The 19,281-nt window shown below is 38.0% G+C and overlaps 1 protein-coding gene and 1 non-coding gene across 2 annotated transcripts; one reads left to right on the top strand and one right to left on the bottom strand.

Annotated features, from left to right (window-relative positions):
- Window positions 1-1,231: 1,231 nt before the first annotated feature.
- On the bottom strand, window positions 1,232-2,348 carry LOC133733309 (non-classical arabinogalactan protein 31-like). The gene is made up of 2 exons (XM_062160950.1): window positions 1,799-2,348; window positions 1,232-1,711 (listed from the first exon to the last, which is right to left on the bottom strand). The coding sequence occupies exons 1-2, from the start codon at window positions 2,310-2,312 to the stop codon at window positions 1,410-1,412; spliced, it is 816 nt and encodes a 271-aa protein (XP_062016934.1). The 5' UTR covers window positions 2,313-2,348; the 3' UTR covers window positions 1,232-1,409.
- Window positions 2,349-11,545: 9,197 nt separating this feature from the next.
- LOC133734920 (small nucleolar RNA J33) lies at window positions 11,546-11,625 on the top strand. The gene has a single exon (XR_009858664.1). It is a non-coding gene; the product is annotated as a small nucleolar RNA J33 (small nucleolar RNA).
- Window positions 11,626-19,281: the final 7,656 nt, after the last annotated feature.

The following is a 19,281-nucleotide window of genomic DNA, read 5'->3' as shown; positions in this document are numbered from 1 at the left end:
GTGTTGGCGAGGAGAGAAGGAAAGTGAGAGGAGAGAGAGAAGAAATAAGAAATTTCTTCTGTTTTTTTTTTTTTTAATAAAAATGTGTAATAAGACAATTTTACCCTTGAAAAAGTGACTCACGTGCAAAATTTAACGGTTCCGTGATAGAACTTGGTCGTAGGTACGACGTTGATACGAAAAAATGAGTCCAGGTATCACATTGATAAATTTGTAAGTTCTAGTATCATTTTGACAGTCTTTAGAGTGTCCGGACACTGTTGGTGCATTTTTCCCATATATAAACTGCACCAGCTAGATTAAGGAGAGGTCTTTAGTGCGGTCGCATCATTAAGCATGAAAATATCACTTGTGTAACAAACAGCATATTTATATTTTTAAGTGAAAATTTTGTCCGAAATAAAAAAAATGTAGAATATTACAAATTGTCACTCAATTTTTACATCTTCGACACGTGTTGGTTATGGAGAAAATTCGAACCAACCACGTACAATGTCTCTCAAGGTTTACTCCATCTTCCCCACACAACATGTGATAAATCACTGCCTAAAGCCCTAAACCACATGAATTTTCTTCTTCAAACACTACTATCCACATGGTTTGATTAACCTTTCACGTATCCAAAACCCTAATGTTCATCACATACGGATATGGTGTTGTCCTTAGCGACTGGGACCTTTAGTTTTGGTCCGGTAAAAAAGACACTTTCTTTTCACAGGAAAAAAGATCGAGGACCCGCTGCAGAGCCCTTTATTGGGTTAAACGACATAACACGATGAAATCAACGGGACCTTTCACAAAAATGGAATCCAATGGTTGTCGCATGAATGGGTAATATTTCCGAGGATAGGAACGTAAATTCATATTTCAAAGCTTTTCTTTATTCCCAGTGAAAGAGAAAGCTACCTGTCTGCCATTGAACAAACAGTATCCACACGTAAACTACTTATGACCGTTGAATCACTCAAGTCGCTACACGTCAAAATAGCCAATTTCAATTTATTACCACACTAAAAGTTAAAAATACATGGATTTTTTACACCACGCTCCATTCGAATTGATGTCGGTGTCCCAAAAACTTGTTAAATTGAATGATTAATCCGCTAAGAGCCCGATCGGCTAACAAAGCATGCAACCCCTTCTCTAATTACAATGTCCAAGAACGTGGATATTTCACATCTTCATATTTCCGTGGAGGGACCCAATGTATCTAATAAATTAAAAACATAGATATTTCAATAATATAACTGTTATTAATTATTGTAAACCAAGTAATTAAGCAACACAGTACCAAATTTAAACCATCAATTACAAACCACTGGGGGGAAACCCTTCAAACTCATAAACCCTCATACAGTAATGGCACACTCTCCTAGGAAACACAGTGGCGTAGATTGTAAATAAGCTAATCAATGGGGGCACTTGGACTCGAAGGCGAACGGACCGACGGTGTACAGAAGGAAGGGGAGCTTCTTCTCCGACAGGAAAGGCTTGGACGGCCTCAGAACGGCGCCCGTAAGTCCGCCGTGGAAGTCGGTGATCTTGGAACACGCGGTGGTCGGAGCGGAGACTAGCGAGGCCTTGCACTTGTGGGCACCGTAGGTTGTGATGGTCTTGGGAGCTGTGATGAAGAAGTAGCCGTGCTTGTCCGTCGTGCCCTTCACGACAAGCGGGTACTTGGTGTTGTTGCACTGGAGCTTCACGGTAGCACCTACAAAATAAAAGGACGTCATTTTGGGTTGGTAATGTAATATTTGTAGTGCACTTGTCAAATAAACACAAGGGTTTTAAACTTTACCGGCGATGGCGGTGGCGTTGAGAAGAGTGTCGACGCCGGAGTACTTGCAAGACTTGCAGTAGACGACGCCTTGAACGGCCACGAAGCTACGTGGGAAGGGCTTCTTGGGAGGGTAGGTAGGAGGGTGAACCGGGGCAGGGGAGTGAGCCGGTGGTGCGTGGTGAGTGGGAGGGTGGCTCGGGGGCTGAACGGGAGCGTGGTGGTAGGGAGAGTGAGCCGGCATGTGGGAAGGTGGGTGAGCGTGGTGGTGGTGAGTGGGAGGGTGGACAGGAGCGTGAGCCGGAGGGTGGACCGGGGAAGCGGTTGGAGGGTGTGGGTGAGGTTTGGGGTGGTGGTGGTGGTGGCCGTGAGTGGGAGGGTGCGCAGGGGAGGCTATTGGGTGTGCATAGTAACCATGATGGCGCGACGGAACCGGTGCCTGAGCTTCAATGGCTGAGAGCTGAGCAAGAACAGTGAAGGTGTTTAGTAGGAGAATAGAGAGCTGGACAAAAACTAAAGCTTTTGCAAAACCCATTTTTGCCTTGTTGAGTGAGAGTGAGGGGATTAGTGGAAGTGAAATATGAATATATAGGGGTTTAGGCCGGGATTCGCTGCGGCAATGCTTGGTGGAATTGGTTTTTAAATTTTGGTGGGTTAAGGGTTCGGGTCGGGTCAAGGAGTGGTGCTTACTGAGTTTTCCATTTTTTAGGGTAAGTTTTGGGGAAGTGGCAGATAGGCTCACATGCACAGAAACCAGGAGCCAATGAATATGGAGGTGGCCGTGTGGAAGTTTCCAAGGCGTTCGAGAATCGGACCCGGGTTTAATTAAATGGGTACACACTTGACCTAATTTTAATTGAGTTATTTGATGGGTAATGATGCTTAACTTTGGTTAAAAAGGTAATTAACTAAGTAATTTAGATAAAGTGATTTCTTGAAAGAAGAAATATATATATATATATATATTTTGAAAGGGTGAATGAAGAAAAATTAAAGGCTGGGAGATTGGGTATTGAGACTGTAGTCATGGAAAAGTGGAGGCAATGATAAAGACTAGACCCTAGAGATTGATGTATGAGAGAATATTGTACGTTACAATGTGACAGGTGTGTGATTCTGTGTACAATTAATTTTTACTAGTCTCAAACGGTAACAAAGGACATTATTACTGACCAACCTTCATGAATCATTCTCCGATTCTCATCTCTCTATTTCCTCCTAGTAGGAAGTTCCTACCATACCAGAAACAATTATGGTAAACATTCATGAATTTCTGACAAATATTCACAAAGTCCAATTTAGATTTGAGATTTGGGGTTGGTGATTTAATGGAGATAAGCAAAATCATGAACATCTTACACCCAAAAGCATATCAAAATGAATCCCAATAATTTGGTCACTTTCTACTTATTCTGTTAATTGGGCTTTGCTTGTGTCCGTCCTTATTGCAAAGTCAAGCTAAGCTCTTTCCTGATCAAGACTCAAACTTTGATCTTTCTTTCTCTGTTTTGATGCTTTTTGCAGATCTTGATCTGAGCGTAAAAAGGGAGAAATTTTGGTTTTGGGTTGGTTTGCTTTTTGTTTGTGCTTATTCTCCTCCCCTAAATCTTATATGGAATGGTTAGGGAGGGAGGAAGAGAGAGAGAGAGAGACGAGAAGAAGACAGAGTTTCTGCACCGGACAAAAGAAGGGTTGAGTCGGATTGGATTTGGCAGATGGGTTGGAAGTGGAGTCCAAAAACTGTTATTTGCCACATCATTTGTCAAATTCAAATTTGACCCAAAATTTTGACATCTCTATTGAAGAGAGAGAGTCTTATGTACGTCAGTCGCACCGCCACGTGGTGCGGCTGGCCAATCAGACATTAACAGGGGGTTATTTTAAATATTGCACTTTTACAAAGCAGGGACAGTTTCAGAAAATGGAGAAATATTTCTTTCTTCTGATTGGCTTGTCCTAAAACTTTTTTTTTGAGAATGGGAGATGCTCTAAGTTGCCTCCAAATCTATAAAAAGAAAAAAAGAGATAAATAATTAATTTGTGAACACTTCATGATTTTGAAGCAGTGATGGATCTCGAGTAAGAATTCATAATTTTGATTAGTCAACATGCTCTTGTGATATTTCTTTCATTTTAATATTATTGAATCATCTTATATATAGATATACTCAATTTTCTTTTCATGATTCATATATTTATTATATCACTTTCGTAGGTCCATTTATGTTTGCAGTCAATAGTGTCTTGACCAATAATAGTGTTCTACGACATTTTAATACGGCATAGTTTGACATTATGATCTTTCATCTTGATCTTTTAATTTAGGATTGATTATTTTTTAAGACTTAGAACTGCAAGCGTCTAAGTTTAGTATTAGATTAAATACTTGTTACTCCTCATACTTTTCCCTGAAAAACAGTTTGGTCCCTCGCCTTTTAAATTAAACTGAATAGTCATTATTCTCTCAAATTCTCATATAACAAGTCCAAAATGATCCGAAATGACCATTATGCCCCTAATTTTCTATTTTTATTGTTATTTTTATTTTTTTCTCTATTTTTTAAATTTTCTCCCCTTTTTTTTTTTATATTTTCTCTCTCCCTCCCTCTCTCCTGGCCGCACAGCCTCTCTCTCTCCCTCGACCTCTCTTCTTCTTCTCTTCCTCTGCAACCACCGGAGAACACCATCTCCGGCCACCATTTCATCACGCCGCTACCTCCAATCGATCCAGCACCCAAATCCGACCCAAGCCCAAGCCTCACCATCGACATGCACCGCCTCCGGCCTCCACCCGCGACCACCCAAGGCTGCGACGCTACCGCCAGGAGAGAGGTGAATATGAGGAGGGCATACGGCCACCATGCGGATGATTTCAGAGGCAGAAATGGCCTCCACAGTCCCGACAACATGATGAGACTTACAAGCCATAACAATGTACTGTACACAAATCAACAACAAACCCATTTGAATTCCTGGCCTCAAGTTTGAATTCGATCTTCCAATTTCAGATTTTCCCAAAAATTGTAGAGAAGTAGCGATGAACCCTAAATCGAAAGGAGAAGAGCGAGAAGAATACCTGGAAAGGACGGTGAGAACCAGGAAGGGCTTTCTGGAGATAACAGAGATGAAAAGGGAGAGAGACGGGCCGAGTGCTAACAAGGCGTAACCGATCCCTGCTGCTATCGTCATTGACTCTCTCTCTCTCTCACTTCTCTTGCAGAGGAAGAGAAGAAGAAGAGAGGTCGAGGGAGAGAGAGAGAGACTGTGCGGCCAGGAGAGAGGGAGGGAGAGAGAAAATATAAAAAAAAAAAGGGAGAAAATTTTAAAAATAGAGAAAAAAAATAAAATTAAAAATAAAAATGAAAAATTAGGGGCATAATGGTCATTTCGGATCATTTTGGACTTGTTATATGAGAATTTTAGAGAATAAGGACTATTCAGTTTAATTTAAAAGGCGAGGGACCAAACTGTTTTTCAGGTAAAAATATAAGGAATAACAAGTATTTAATCCTTTAGTATTTTACCCATTAGATCTACTTCTCTTTGTCAACATGAGCCATTGCGACGTTTCTGTTTTACTCTCTTTTGGAAATGATAATGTACGTATTGTATTTAGATACTTACATATACATACTCACGATATATGTTTTAACATCAAATTTAGCACATGATCTGTATCTATATAGTCACTAAACATGGGAGCGTATTCCATGCACCAGCAGTGCATTTGCACTGTCAAAAGCTAACAGTGCGTGCAAACCACGCACCGTTTGTCTAACGAATTTACTGAGCAAAATTTACTGCCCTCAGTTTTCTTCCTCTCTCCTCCTCTCAGTTCTCTTCCTCTCTCCTCCTCTCAGTTCTTTTTATTATCCGAGAAAATCACAGTGAAGAAATTATAAGATCAAAACCCAATAACCAAATTCACAGACCACCAAAGAACAAAACTGATTTGGGGTTTTATACCATCAAAAATGGAGAAACCCAACTTCAGCTTCAATTCTTCAAACCCAAAGATCAAAGATAAGAGTATGGATGGAGAGTCATCTGAGCCGGTGGTGGTGGATCTGAATGGAGAGTCATCCAAGTCGGATCGCCTGCGAGCTGATTGGACGACGGTGGTTCCGGCGATGAACCCGATGACAGAGAAAGCCAAGGATCAAAATTTGAATCTTAAGTCTGATCACCAAAATTAGCAACTGGTAGATAACTGGAGCTTTCCTTGGTGAAGACAACGAAGATTTTGGGTGTTTGATGATCAATTTTGGCGAGAGGAAGAACAAGGATGACGACAGAGAGAGGTAGAGAACGCGAGTGCAGAGAGAAATCAAAAATGGGAGAGGTGAGAGAGTTCACGAAGCATGAAATTCTAATCTCACCTGAAATGACAAATATGCCCTTATTTTAATTAATATAATCACAGTCATAACACTCACTCTGATGAGAGAGTGGAGATTTTTTATTTTTATTTTTTGAAAATTGAGATAGTGGAGATTAAAACCAAAAGAATAGTGAAAATAAAGTTTTAAAAGGAAAAAAAAAACACATTGACACTATAAATATATAAAATACGTACATATTATGAAAAAAAAAAAGTAATAATAAAAAACACCTAGTTCCCGAACTACCGTCTGACTAGCGGTTAACATTTTTTAAAATCCTGTCAAGACCACAGAGACGTCAGGGATGGAGATGCGAGTCGGATGGGACCTGTGCACCGCCACGACATTGCCCGATGGCGGAGATACAGTCGGGTCATCGTCTGCGCTTCGCGAGTCAAAAAAAAAGGGGCGAGCGGCCCGATGCTTCTAAGCTCTTGGATCTAAATGAAGTATTTATATTCCACAATTAAATTTTAAACAACGGTTCAGATCAAGTGGACGGCTCAGATTGCATCAATAAATTTATTTATCTTTAAATAAGTTTCATAATTTTGAAACTTCAGATAATCGTAATCAATAGCTGATGTCCGAAAAATAATCGTAACAAATTTCTTTATGTCAGTGTTGTTGCACCGTAGGTGCATAGAATCCGTTCCCATAATTGTATACTGTTAAATATCGACACGGTCAACGATAATAAATATGGTCAAACCGACCATTGAATCCAATCTTTAGTAATTATATGAATATGGTAAAATTCTTAACCACTAGGCCACTATCATCTTCATTTCAATCTTGATCTACATGGTCAACCGAATCTACATTTATACGCTTATATTTATTCATTATAATTTTCGAAGACTAGTTTAAAAGAGAGTGTGGAGCTCGTTTATACCACTAGGCCACTAGTCTTTTAAACTAGTTTATACCACTAGGCCACTAGGCCTTAGTCGTGACCGAAATGACAATGTACAAGGCCAATTTTTTTCACATTAAGCATATTAGTGATATTACTACAGGGAGGATACACGGACAAAGTTGAATCCACCATTTTCATTTTTGATTTCTCATATCGACTAAATTTCGATATTTCTAGTAGGATTGTCTAACTTCTTCATTGGTTAAAGAGAAATGTATGCCTTTCAAAATGAACATGGAGAACAAGAAAGAGATTGGTCAAATCGACCATTGGATATGATGATCGATCGGGACTTTAATGCATATGGTAAAAATCTTAGCCACATTCGTTCTCTATTTGATCTCGATCCATGTGGTCAACCTACTATACTTTGTTTTTTTTTCTTAGAATGAACCTACTATACATTTATACCCTTGTACTTATTCATTAGAATTTTTAACAAACAATTTAATTCAGATGAGCTCCTAGGTTGAAAATTTGTACAATAATAGTTGAAGCTTGGACATTAAAGCTTGTGGTCGCAAACTTTTTTAAAATTGAATTTTCAATGTTTTGTTAATATATTAGAAAAAAGGATTTTTTTTTTTGGTAAATAACCGTAATAACGGTTGACTGTCTCAATCAAGGCCTAAATGATGACAAACATGGCTAATTATCTCACACGGTGCATATTACTATGTGCTGAATATATAAAAAATGCCAAATCTCTTTTATCTCATTATCGATGTTTCAAATCGCACAAAATTTCTACATGCCTACTAGTGTAGTCAAACTTTTTCAATATTTATATACAAACGTATATCTTCCAAGACAAACAAAGTGAACGGAAAAGAAATTTGCTAATTTGACCGTTGGATGTGATCACTATGCATGGCATAAAATGGCTACGCTAACAAATTTACCCTCTTTAGTATTCATTTAGGTATCGATCCACATTTGTCAATTATATTCTACTAATCTAAAATGCTTGTAACCAAAATTTTATTTAAGCACCATAGGTTTCTAAAGAAGTTTTTATTATTTGTTTTTTTAAGAAGATGTCAAGCAAGTAATGCGGTTATATTTTTTTTATTGATTAAAACAACGACATTTTATTTAAGTATGAACTTTTTTAGAGAAAAAACAACAAACATAGAGTTGAGGTCAAGCAGCCCGAACCTATAGAGGGAAAATGATATTCAAAGTTAAATAAAATGTTCATGAAATATTTTTACTTCATATTTTTGTAACTAATGTAGTTTGTTTATCTATGTATTTCGAAGCCTAAGTATTGTAGTTTATTAAAAAATAAAGATAAACACAAAAAAAAAAAATTTGAAAAATTAATTACAAGAAATATAAAAAAAATGAAAAAATGAAATTCAAACGATGTTGTGATTCGAACCAGGATCAGATAGTGCATGATTATGTGTTACTACCACCACGGTACCAGTTATAAATTGGTATAAAATCTTCGTTCCTTTATATATATAATTGTGAGCTCAGTTATTTAATTAGATTCCACCATGCCCAGAAATGCCAGAAAACCCAGAAATCATGTTTGCTTATTGTTCCTTTCTTCTTCGACGACTTCCTTCAACTTGAAGGTCCACCGGACAAGTTAAACGATGCTCCGATGTGAATATCACTGAATTGAATTGGGATCGCTGTCATCGTCGCCTTGACTGCCGCCCATGATAGCAATCCGCCATAATTCACTCTCTCTGTGAATTTGCAAAGTTGGGTTTTTGAAATTGAAACCAGAAAGAGAGTAAAGTCGACTGTTCTACTTCCTCTCTGTTGATTTAATTTTCCGTCGACCCACTGTTGACTGTTCTACTCCCTCTCTAGAGGTTGGTTTAATTCCAAAACTTACCATGGTTTTTACTCTTGATAAATTTTACCTTCTTGACTTGTTTTTTTTTTTTTTTGATTCAATATCTGCAAAGTTAACTCTGTTAATGAAAAGTTTGCATGTATAGACGGCTCAGATTACATAGATGACCGAACCTACAGATGAATGGCTGTGATTATTCTTTTGTATTAAAATATTCGTCAGTGCAAATACACTGCATAGAATCCTCTTCCACTAAACATAGAGGAAACATAATCGGAGGCAAGGTTTGGGGCATTGAATCAAAATCCAACTCGGGATCGGCCATTTAGGGCAGGTGTATGTGGGGTTCTGACTTTCTAGTTTCTACTCATCTCCTTCTCAATAATGTCATGCATATAATTAAGCTCAAGTTTCAGACACAAACGTGTAGAAGTTTTCTTGGTATAAAACCACTAGCACCCAAAACTAAAGGCTTTTCGTGTTGACTGTGGTGGTCTGACCATTTTTTATGAACTTCGATCGCAACAATATTTAGATATCAACCCGATTTTCCGGTTTGAAATTCAATTCGAGCCATGTGAAGAAAACAGGCATTAAAAACAAATGCTTGTAATGCACTCAATTATTAATTATATAACTAATTTCCATTAGAAATGAATATCGTATCCCTTAATTTAATTAACGTCCTCGAATTTAGGGCGCTCGTCGAATATTGATTTCACTGACTCCGTTGCCCTATAGCTTCAGGGTAGCTGCGTCCAACCCGGCATTTAATCGCATAAATAAACTAGTATAAAAATGCATTCTGTAGAAAGAAAAATAATATTCTATCTGGGTATGAACTGTAAGTTTATGCGAAGGATATCCAGCAGAGGACGTACGAAGAAAGATATACTTATATATCTTACTCCTGCAGGTCAAATTTGTAAGACCTTATTGAACTAGACATCAACACTTTCTGCTAATTGACATTGTGAGGAGTTTTAGAGTTTCAGTTTGTAACATCAGAGTATTTAATAAAGCTTGTAATCGAAAATAGTTTTATTAATGCAATCTGTTTTTGAATTTGAATTCAAACTTGTATGGTTATTTAGATTAATCCATTCAGATAAACATATGGAAGTTATAAGGCAGTTGCTTAATGGAAGGAACTGCCACAACAGTTTTTTTCTGATATAAAGTGGATTGCAACCTCCTCATTGATCCCTGCTAGAACACCAAACCTCAAACAAAATTGTCCCATTAACAATATGAGATTGAGGGTGCATCTAGGAGAAGCATCAATGGATTCTGGAACCACATCGTGTTAGTTTCCCAGACTTTTATTAGTTTTGCACTTTTGCTTTCTGGATTTAATATTTCATACACTGCAGATTATGTTTTGGTCTTGATTCAAGTTGCTGTTGAATTACAATCTTATACTTGGCATAGTCTTCTTAATTATCTAGTATGACGATGAACTTAGAATTGATCATGATTCACATTCATTTATATCTGCATAACTTGCACAACAGATTTTGACAAAATGTTGTTGCAGATTTGATTGTCTGAGTTGCTATCTGTTCAAGTATTATCATGGTTAGAAATAATTATTTCTTACAATTGGTATCAGAGCCAACTATGCTCAAATTAAGATTGTTAAGATATTCATGTTTTGGTTCAAGTCTCATTATCACATCTTACATATGGCTGCAGAACAGTTTCATGTTCTAGAATCCTTACTGCAATTCAAATTTGTTCGATTAATGCATAAATGGTGCTTATATATGTTCAAGTTCTGATTTTCAATTACACTACAAGATTGATAAGATCATCATGCTTTATTTATGATACATAACTGCAAGTTGATTAGATGGTGTATTACAATATTCCTGAATATCTGTTTTGACAGAATATATATAGTTTCAGAAATTGATGCATATATGATCACAACACAGTATGCTGCCAAAGTAGCCATGTATTCATGATTATATGCAAACTAAAGTGTTTTCTGGATCATCTTATGCATATATATATCCTGCCATCAAAGTGGTTGTTATATATATGCACAAACTGATTCATTTATCAACAGAAAACAAAAGACTCACTTATACTTAAAATTAATTTGATTCTGGTTTCCAAAGAAATTAGTATTCAAACATTTGGTTATTTGAGTTGCATATACACGTCATTAAACATTCAGATGATGTCAGAGATAAGTGTATCACAAATGATACCAACTTCTTGAAAATATCATGGTTTGTTGATCTATGTATGTGCACTTCATTAAAATGTTGTTCAAAAATTGAATTAACATTTGGGACATATTATTTCTAGTGCATAATTTCAGTTTTACAGCACTAGTATGACTGACTTAGATTGAATTGCATACAGCTATGCATTTTCTTATAAGTATCAATCAGATTCAGTTGCTCAATGAATTGAACTTAAGAAATGGAAAGGTGGTATTGAACTGCATCTAAGAATCCAAGATTTTGATCATATGTTGAGGGAGAAACCACCTACATAATTAATTGTAAAGCAGATTCAAGAGTCTGCAACATGGAGAGGATGGGTCGAGAAGGAGTAGCCAATGATGATGAGATATGGACAACCGAAGTTGAGGGAACTCAGGCCTTGGGCATCTTACAGAGGACAAACACTTACTCGAACTGTAAAGGGGATGATATATTATTTTCGAGCTCTTAAGATGTTGGCTTTCTGGATTCTGCATCACAGATGGTATTAGAAGCTGCTGAATTATGGATTATGCCCATACTTTTCCCTAGTTTAGGGATTCCTTGTTTTAAGGAGTTGTGTTGTTTACCTTTTCCCTAGTTTAGGGATTCCTTGTTTTAAGGAGTTGTTGTCTTTAGTTTGTGGTTTTCAGCCACTATATATAGTCGTGTACATGTTTGGTAAGAAAATATATATACAAAAAAACACCAACATTCAAATTTCAACATGGTATCAGAGCAGAAATTCTCATAGGACCTGCATCTGTATTGTTCTTTCAAGATTCTCGTGTTCCTTTATCATTCTCATTAAGATGACAGAAGGAGAAGGTTCTCTCGTTGCAAAGACAGAAAGCCCAGATGGGAATCCAAATCAGCGTCTGTGCTCAATGCTTCTAAATGAGTTCAACTACCTTCCTTGGTCAAGAGCCATCACTCTAGCTCTTGGTGGAAGATCAAAGCTCAGTTTCATCAGCGACAAAAACAACATCCCAGATGCCTCATCAGCTGAATACGAAAGTTGGTTATCCAAAGACCAACTGGTTATGTCATGGCTTCTTAATTCAATGGAGCCAAAACTTGCTGAAATCTTCAGCTATTCAGAATCATCTCGACATCTTTGGGTTGCTGTCAAAGATATGTATGGCAACCTAAACAATGCAGCAAGAGTGTTCCAACTCAAAAAGGATCTTGCAGGGATTCAACAAGGTAATCTCTCATTTGTTCAACATCTTGGGAACTTAAAAGCCAAGTGGAATGAACTTGATATGTATAGACCTCACACCACTGATGCCACCATATTGCGGAAAAGAGCTGAAGAAGATAAAGTGTTCCAACTGCTTGCAAGTCTGGGATCTGAATATGAAGATCTCAAAAGCCATCTTTTGATGAGCCCTGAGCTTCCTTCATTCACAACAGTATGCAACTCCATTCAACGTGAAGAAGTGCGTAAAAAGGTGATGAATGTAGACACTAGTGCTGGAGGGTCAGAAGCTAGAGCATTTGCTGTAAACAAAAGTGTCACAAGCGACAGAACATACAAGGGCAAGAGGCCAGATCTGAAGTGCACACATTGTGAACGCATTGGACGAACTGGTATAGGCCACACAAGAGAGAGATGTTGGATATTGCATCCAGAACTGAAACCTAAGTTCAATGAGGAACAGAAGAATCAAAGAGGCAGCATTCAGAGAACCTCTTACATCTCTAATTCAAAGGCAAACTTCAGCAACACTTCTGAAGATATTATGAACTTCACGTCCAATCCAATAACTCTCATAAATGAGTTTGCTACATATCTTCAAAAGAAGCAAGGCAGTTTAGACAGCAATGAAAATGGAAGCACAACTGCTATGCTTGGAAAGTTTGCTGGTTTTCTGGCAAAATCAAATATGGCTTCTTCAAAGGATATACCAGGTATTATTTGTGCCATTTCCACTGCTTTGGATGTCAGTAAGAATCATGATTTTTGGATAGTGGATTCAGGTGCCTCTGATCACATGACAAATAATTATTCCATATTACATGATTTTGAAACCTTGTCAAAATCTTCACATGTCTCAATTGCAAATGGTAACAATGTTCCCATCTTAGGAAAAGGAAAATTAAAGCTTTTTTCAGATAGCGTTGAGTCATTTGCATTATTTGTACCCTCTTTTCCATTCCAACTCCTATCTGTAGGAAGGTTAACAAACTTGTTGGATTGTCTAGCTATTTTCTCTCCTTACAATGTTGTGTTTCAGGATCGAGTGTCCAAGAAGAAGATTGGTGAAGGGTTCTTTCTAAATGGCTTGTACTACATATCAACTTCATCAAGTTTTTCAAAGTGTTTTCTAACAGAGTCCAAATCTGCAACACAACAAAAATTGTGGCATAAACGCCTAGCTCATCCATCCTTTCATGTTTTGTCAATGTTGTTCCCTAGTTTTTGTAAAGTCTCCCATGAATGTGAGACATGTCATATGTCAAAGTTTACTAGATTGCCTTTTCAAATCTCTCAATCTAGAGCAACTCAGCCTTTTGAGATTGTACATTCTGACGTATGGGGACCAGCATCCCTAGAATCATTTGATGGCTATAGGTTTTATGTCACCTTTATTGATGATTTCACTCGAACCACTTTTGTGTATCTTTTGAAATTCAAGAGTGAAGTCTTCAAGTGTTTCCAAGATTTTCATAACCTTGTCACAAATCATTTTTCCTCTAAAATTTGCATTCTAAGGTCAGACAATGGCACTGAATACACATCCAAAAGCATGACTGATTATCTCAGTGCTCAAGGGATTATTCATCAAACCAGTTGTGTTGGAACACCACAACAAAATGGCATTGCAGAACGCAAAAATAGAGATTTACTTGAGAAGGCTAGGGCCATAATGCTTCAAACAAATGTTCCAAAAAAATTCTGGTCTCAAGGAATTCAAACTGCAGCTTACATTATAAACAGATTGCCTAGCAGTGTGTTAAATTTCAAATCTCCATTTGAAGTTCTAAAAGGTCGAAAAGTTGACATAGCACACCTTCGAGTATTTGGTTGTACGTGTTTTGTACATATTCAATCAAATCATCGGGATAAGTTTGATCCCAGAGCTGTCAAATGTGTGTTCCTAGGGTACTCATCTACCCAAAAGGGCTATAAGTGTTACAATTCAAAGACCAGAAAAATATTTGTTTCAAGGGATGTTCGTTTTGATGAGTCTGACTCTTTCTTTCAGTTATCTGATAATGAACCTCAGGGGGAGCATATTTGTGAGTTGTTTCCCATACCAATTCCTGCTGAAGTTGCAGTAGACACTCCTAGTTCACAACAACCAGTTCAACAATTTGTGGATACTGAAGAGGTACATGCAGACTCTGACACTCAAGATCATCAACAAGAGGTGGCACCAAACACGTCTCAACCTCGAAGAAACCCACCAAGGGTGAGACATCAACCAACAAGACTTCAGGAATATGAGACTTACACACCACGTTATCCTCTTGCTCAAATTGCTCACTCCACCAGTACCTCCTCTCCTCACAATGCATTCCTCATCAAGATTTCCAAAGAAACCGAACCAAGGAACTTTGAAGAAGCAAATCAATCATCAGTTTGGAAGAAAGCTATGCATGATGAACTCAAAGCTCTTGATGACAATAGAACCTGGAGTATAGTCAAGCTTCCCAAAGGGCAGAAAATTGTAGGGGCAAGATGGATTTACAAAATCAAGTTCCACTCTGATGGTTCAATTGAGCGACATAAGGCAAGGTTAGTAGCTCGTGGCTTCACTCAAACCTTTGGTGTTGATTATAAGGAGACTTTTGCTCCGGTTGCTAAAATGAACACAGTACGAGTTTTGTTATCTGTTGCTGTGAATTGTGGCTGGTCTCTATACCAAATGGACGTCAAGAATGCCTTTTTGCATGGGGATTTAGAAGAAGATGTGTATATGAGATTACCTCCTGGACATCCACGTGAAAGTGAAGCTGGAATGGTGTGCAAACTTCACAAGGCCTTGTATGGTTTGAAACAATCCCCACGTGCTTGGTATTCCAAACTGAGTTCGGTTCTTTTTGCCTCAAGCTTCAAGCGAAGTCATGCAGACTCCTCCCTGTTTGTTCGAAATGGCAAGGCTGGGAAGTTGGTTGTTCTAGTGTATGTGGATGACTTAATCATCACTGGAGACAATATGGATGAGATTAAGTCTCTCAAGTCAGCCTTGCACAATGCCTTTGCCATCAAAGATCTTGGACCATTGAAGTACTTTCTTGGAATTGAAATGGATCACTCCTCAAATGGTATGTTCTTAAATCAACGCAAATATGTTGTTGATCTTCTTGATGAGGCAGGAATGAAGGATAGTAAGCCTGCACGCACTCCTCTTAATAGTAGACTTAAAATAGATGTTGACGGAGAACCTCTCTCAAATATTTGTGTTTATCAACGCCTTGTGGGTAAGCTCATTTATCTCACCATTACAAGACCAGACCTCACTTATGCTGTGAGTTTGGTCAGTCAATTCATGCACTCTCCTACCACTCATCATCTACAGATTGTCAAGAGGATTCTTCGCTACTTAAAGGGCACAGTTGATCGAGGAATTGTTATGAAGAACAATGGCCACTTCAACCTTGTGGGCTACTCAGACTCTGACTGGGCAGGAAATGCCATTGATCGAAAGTCCACAACTGGGTATTGTACTTTCATTGGAGGCAACCTCGTTACTTGGAAAAGTAAGAAACAAACTGTGGTTGCTCGTTCTAGTGCCGAAGCTGAGTATCGTGCAATGGCATCCACAGCTTGTGAACTCATATGGTTAAAGACATTGTTGGGTGACTTGGGCATTGTGTGCACTGCGCCTATATCTCTACATTGTGACAACCAGGCTGCCATGCATATCGCAGCCAATCCAGTCTTCCATGAGCGCACCAAACATATTGAAGTTGATTGTCACTTTGTTCGAGATCAGGTTCAGTCTAAACTTATTGAAACAGTGTACACACGATCATGTGATCAACTAGCAGATATTTTTACCAAGATTCTTGCTTCCGCTCAGTTTGAACGTCTGCTTTCCAAGCTTGGCTCAAGGAACTCCCTTGATCCAGCTTGAGGGGGAGTATTAGAAGCTGCTGAATTATGGATTATGCCCATACTTTTCCCTAGTTTAGGGATTCCTTGTTTTAAGGAGTTGTGTTGTTTACCTTTTCCCTAGTTTAGGGATTCCTTGTTTTAAGGAGTTGTTGTCTTTAGTTTGTGGTTTTCAGCCACTATATATAGTCGTGTACATGTTTGGTAAGAAAATATATATACAAAAAAACACCAACATTCAAATTTCAACAGATGGACATTCGGGAAGGTTCACAAGAAATTGGTTCTATGATGCGAGCCATTGGTTTAGACGGTTTGACCTCAGAGAGGTCATCTTCTTCCAAGAGTTTTAAGTAGAACAAGCAGTAGTGTGAACTCGTTGTACAAAGGTCATGAAGTTGGAACTGCTTTGATGACATACATATGTGGTTGCCTACCAGATATATGCATGGAACACAAAAGGCAAAGAAAGATCCCCCTGCTGATGAAATTTTGTATCTCTAATGAAAACCAATGGAGCACTTCAAATTGCCTATGTTGAGGAGGTTTCAACTGGCAGGGATGAGAAGGAATATTATTCTGTTCTTGTCAAGTATGATAATCAATTAGAGAAAGAAATGGAAATCTATCGCATTAAGTTACCTAGTCCTTTGAAGCTCGGAGAGGGCAAACCAGAGAATCAAAATCATGCCATTATCTTCACTCGTGGTGATGCGGTTCAGATCATTGATATGAACCAAGACAATTATTTTGAGGAGGCACTCAAAATGAGGAATCTATTAGAAGAATACAGGCACTATCATGGTATCTGGAAGCTTACGATCTTGGGAGTTAGGGAGCATGTCTTTACTGGTTCTGTTTCACACTTGCTTGGTTTATGTCAGGTCAGGAAACAAGTTGTCATCTTAGGACAGCAGGTGTTGGTAAATCCTTTGCAAGTTCGAATGCATTATGGTCATCCAGATGTCTTTGATTGATTTTGGTTCTTGAATTGAGGTGGCATCAGTAAAAATTTCAGGGTGATTAACATCAGTGAAGACATTTTTGCTGGCTTTAATTGTACTTATTTGCATGGAGGCAACGTCACCCACCATGAATACATCCAATAGTTGGACTATCTCAATTAGTGCATATTTTATTGAACATTCAGAAAGGTCAAAAATTTCAAATTCTGCAGTTCAGAAAGAGGGATAAGAATTTTTAGAACTCATAGAGCAACTTGTTATAATGAGATGTTCGACCAAAGTGAAATAGAAGAAAAAAAAAAAAAAAAAAAAAAGGTTCAAGAGCAGAACATACAAACCAGAGTTTAGAAGAAATGGAAACATTGGAGTGAGAAAGGTTAGGGTATCCAGGATTATATATTTGTAATATGTGGTAACAAAAATGTTGTATTTTGGTCCACAGTTTGGCAGGTTTGAAAGAACAATAAATTAAATGAGTTTTACAGAACTGAGTAAAGCAACTGGCAGCCTTCAAAATATATCAATGTCTTCACCAGTTTCTTTTGGCCAGTAGAACCAAGATCTTCCAGAAACCTCTCCAAATGAAATGTCTCACAGTAGCCCAACTTTTGTGAAGAGAGATGATCGATAGATGAAATTGTTTGAGCAACTGTGCAGCGAGGTATGCGCTCTAAAAGTGGCCTCTTGATATTAAGAACAAGTGATATGTCTTTTACAAGAAGATATTTCTGAGCATCTCAAGAAACAGATTTCTCCACCAGAAGGACATCAGGGTGGCGTGCTTCGATCTTTGCTACTGTCATCTTTAAATGGTCCATCTCCTGCTGTAAAAGAGTATCAAAACTTGACAATAGGTTAGAAACTCGCTGGTACTCAAGACCACCACCAAGAATAATGAACCGAGGTTTCTCCATTTGAGATGAAGAGAAAATGCAGGATCAAACTGAAACTGAAGTAGAAGTTCCAGCAACTGTAGACGAAAATCAAGTTCAAAGTCAGAGTGAAGTGCATATTCCTGAATGCCCTCAAAACACAGAAATTGATGTAAACGACACATCAGAAGTTAGAAAATCAACAAGAACAAGAAACCTGCAATTTCCGGTGGTTACACGTTATATTTCACTGAAGTTGAACTTGATTTGGGGGAAGAAAATAATCCTATATTACTCAAGGAAGCCATGCAGTCAAAGCATCAGTTAATGAAAAATGGCAATGCAGCTTAAATTGTTGAGCAAGTGCAAGAATGAAGTTGGACTTTGGTGGATAAAACAGAAGGACTGCATCCCTAAACTAATCTTAAAGCATGGGCTTGTGTTTCAGAAGAATTTGATGTTGTTATGGTTACTAAAACACCTCTTGAGTCAGCCACTTCCAAAACTACTGATATTTCAAAACTGAATCGTCTTCAAGTTGAGATAAAGGAACAACTCAAAGGAAAGAAGTTTTTGTTTGTGTTGGATGACGTTTGGAATGAGAACTATGATGATTGGAGTCTACTACAGGCTCCTTTTATTTCTGGGGCTGGAGGAAGCAATTTCATAGTAATAACACACAACTTAAGGGTTGCTTCTATGATGCACACTCTTCCTATTCACATTTTGGGAAAGTTGTCGAATGAAGACTGGTGGTTGTTACTTGCAAAACATGCCTTTAAAAAATGGGAAGCCTTCTGCATTTCCAAACTTGGAAGAAATTGGTAAAAAGATAGTAGTTAAGTATAACGGTCTCCCTTTAGCTGCAAAAACACTTGGGGGTCTTTTACGTGGCATAATATATAGATTCAGAGGATTTGAATAGCATCTTGATTAGCAATATTTGGGAGTTACCATATGATAAGAGTAATATTCTTCCAGCTCTAAGGTTGAGTTACCTTTATCTCCCATCTCATTTAAAATGATGCTTCGCTTATTGTTCAATTTTTCCAAAGGACTATGAATTCAACATGGAGATTGTAGTTCAACTTTCGATGGCAGAAGGTTTACTTCCAGAAACTGAAAGTGAGAAAGGTGGAGAAGAGGTTGCTTAGAAGTACTTTCATGAATTAGTATCACGGTCATTATTCTAGAGATCAAACACAGATAAATCAAGATTCACCACTTCAACATTTCAATCTGATTATATTGTGTGAAGTACTATCTGGT

Source organism: Rosa rugosa, chromosome 2 (genome assembly GCF_958449725.1).
Source record: "Rosa rugosa chromosome 2, drRosRugo1.1, whole genome shotgun sequence".
NCBI lineage: Eukaryota > Viridiplantae > Streptophyta > Magnoliopsida > Rosales > Rosaceae > Rosa > Rosa rugosa.
Note: the sequence above shows the minus strand (reverse complement) of the source record. Positions and strands in the feature narration are given on the sequence as shown.

Coding starts and splice junctions, on each gene's coding strand:
- LOC133733309 (XM_062160950.1), bottom strand. CDS start 2,312: ATGGGTTTTGCAAAAGCTTTAGTTTTTGTCCAGCTCTCTATTCTCCTA. Junction 1,712..1,798: donor CAACGCCACCGCCATCGCCG/GTAAAGTTTAAA, acceptor TTTATTTTGTAG/GTGCTACCGTGAAGCTCCAG.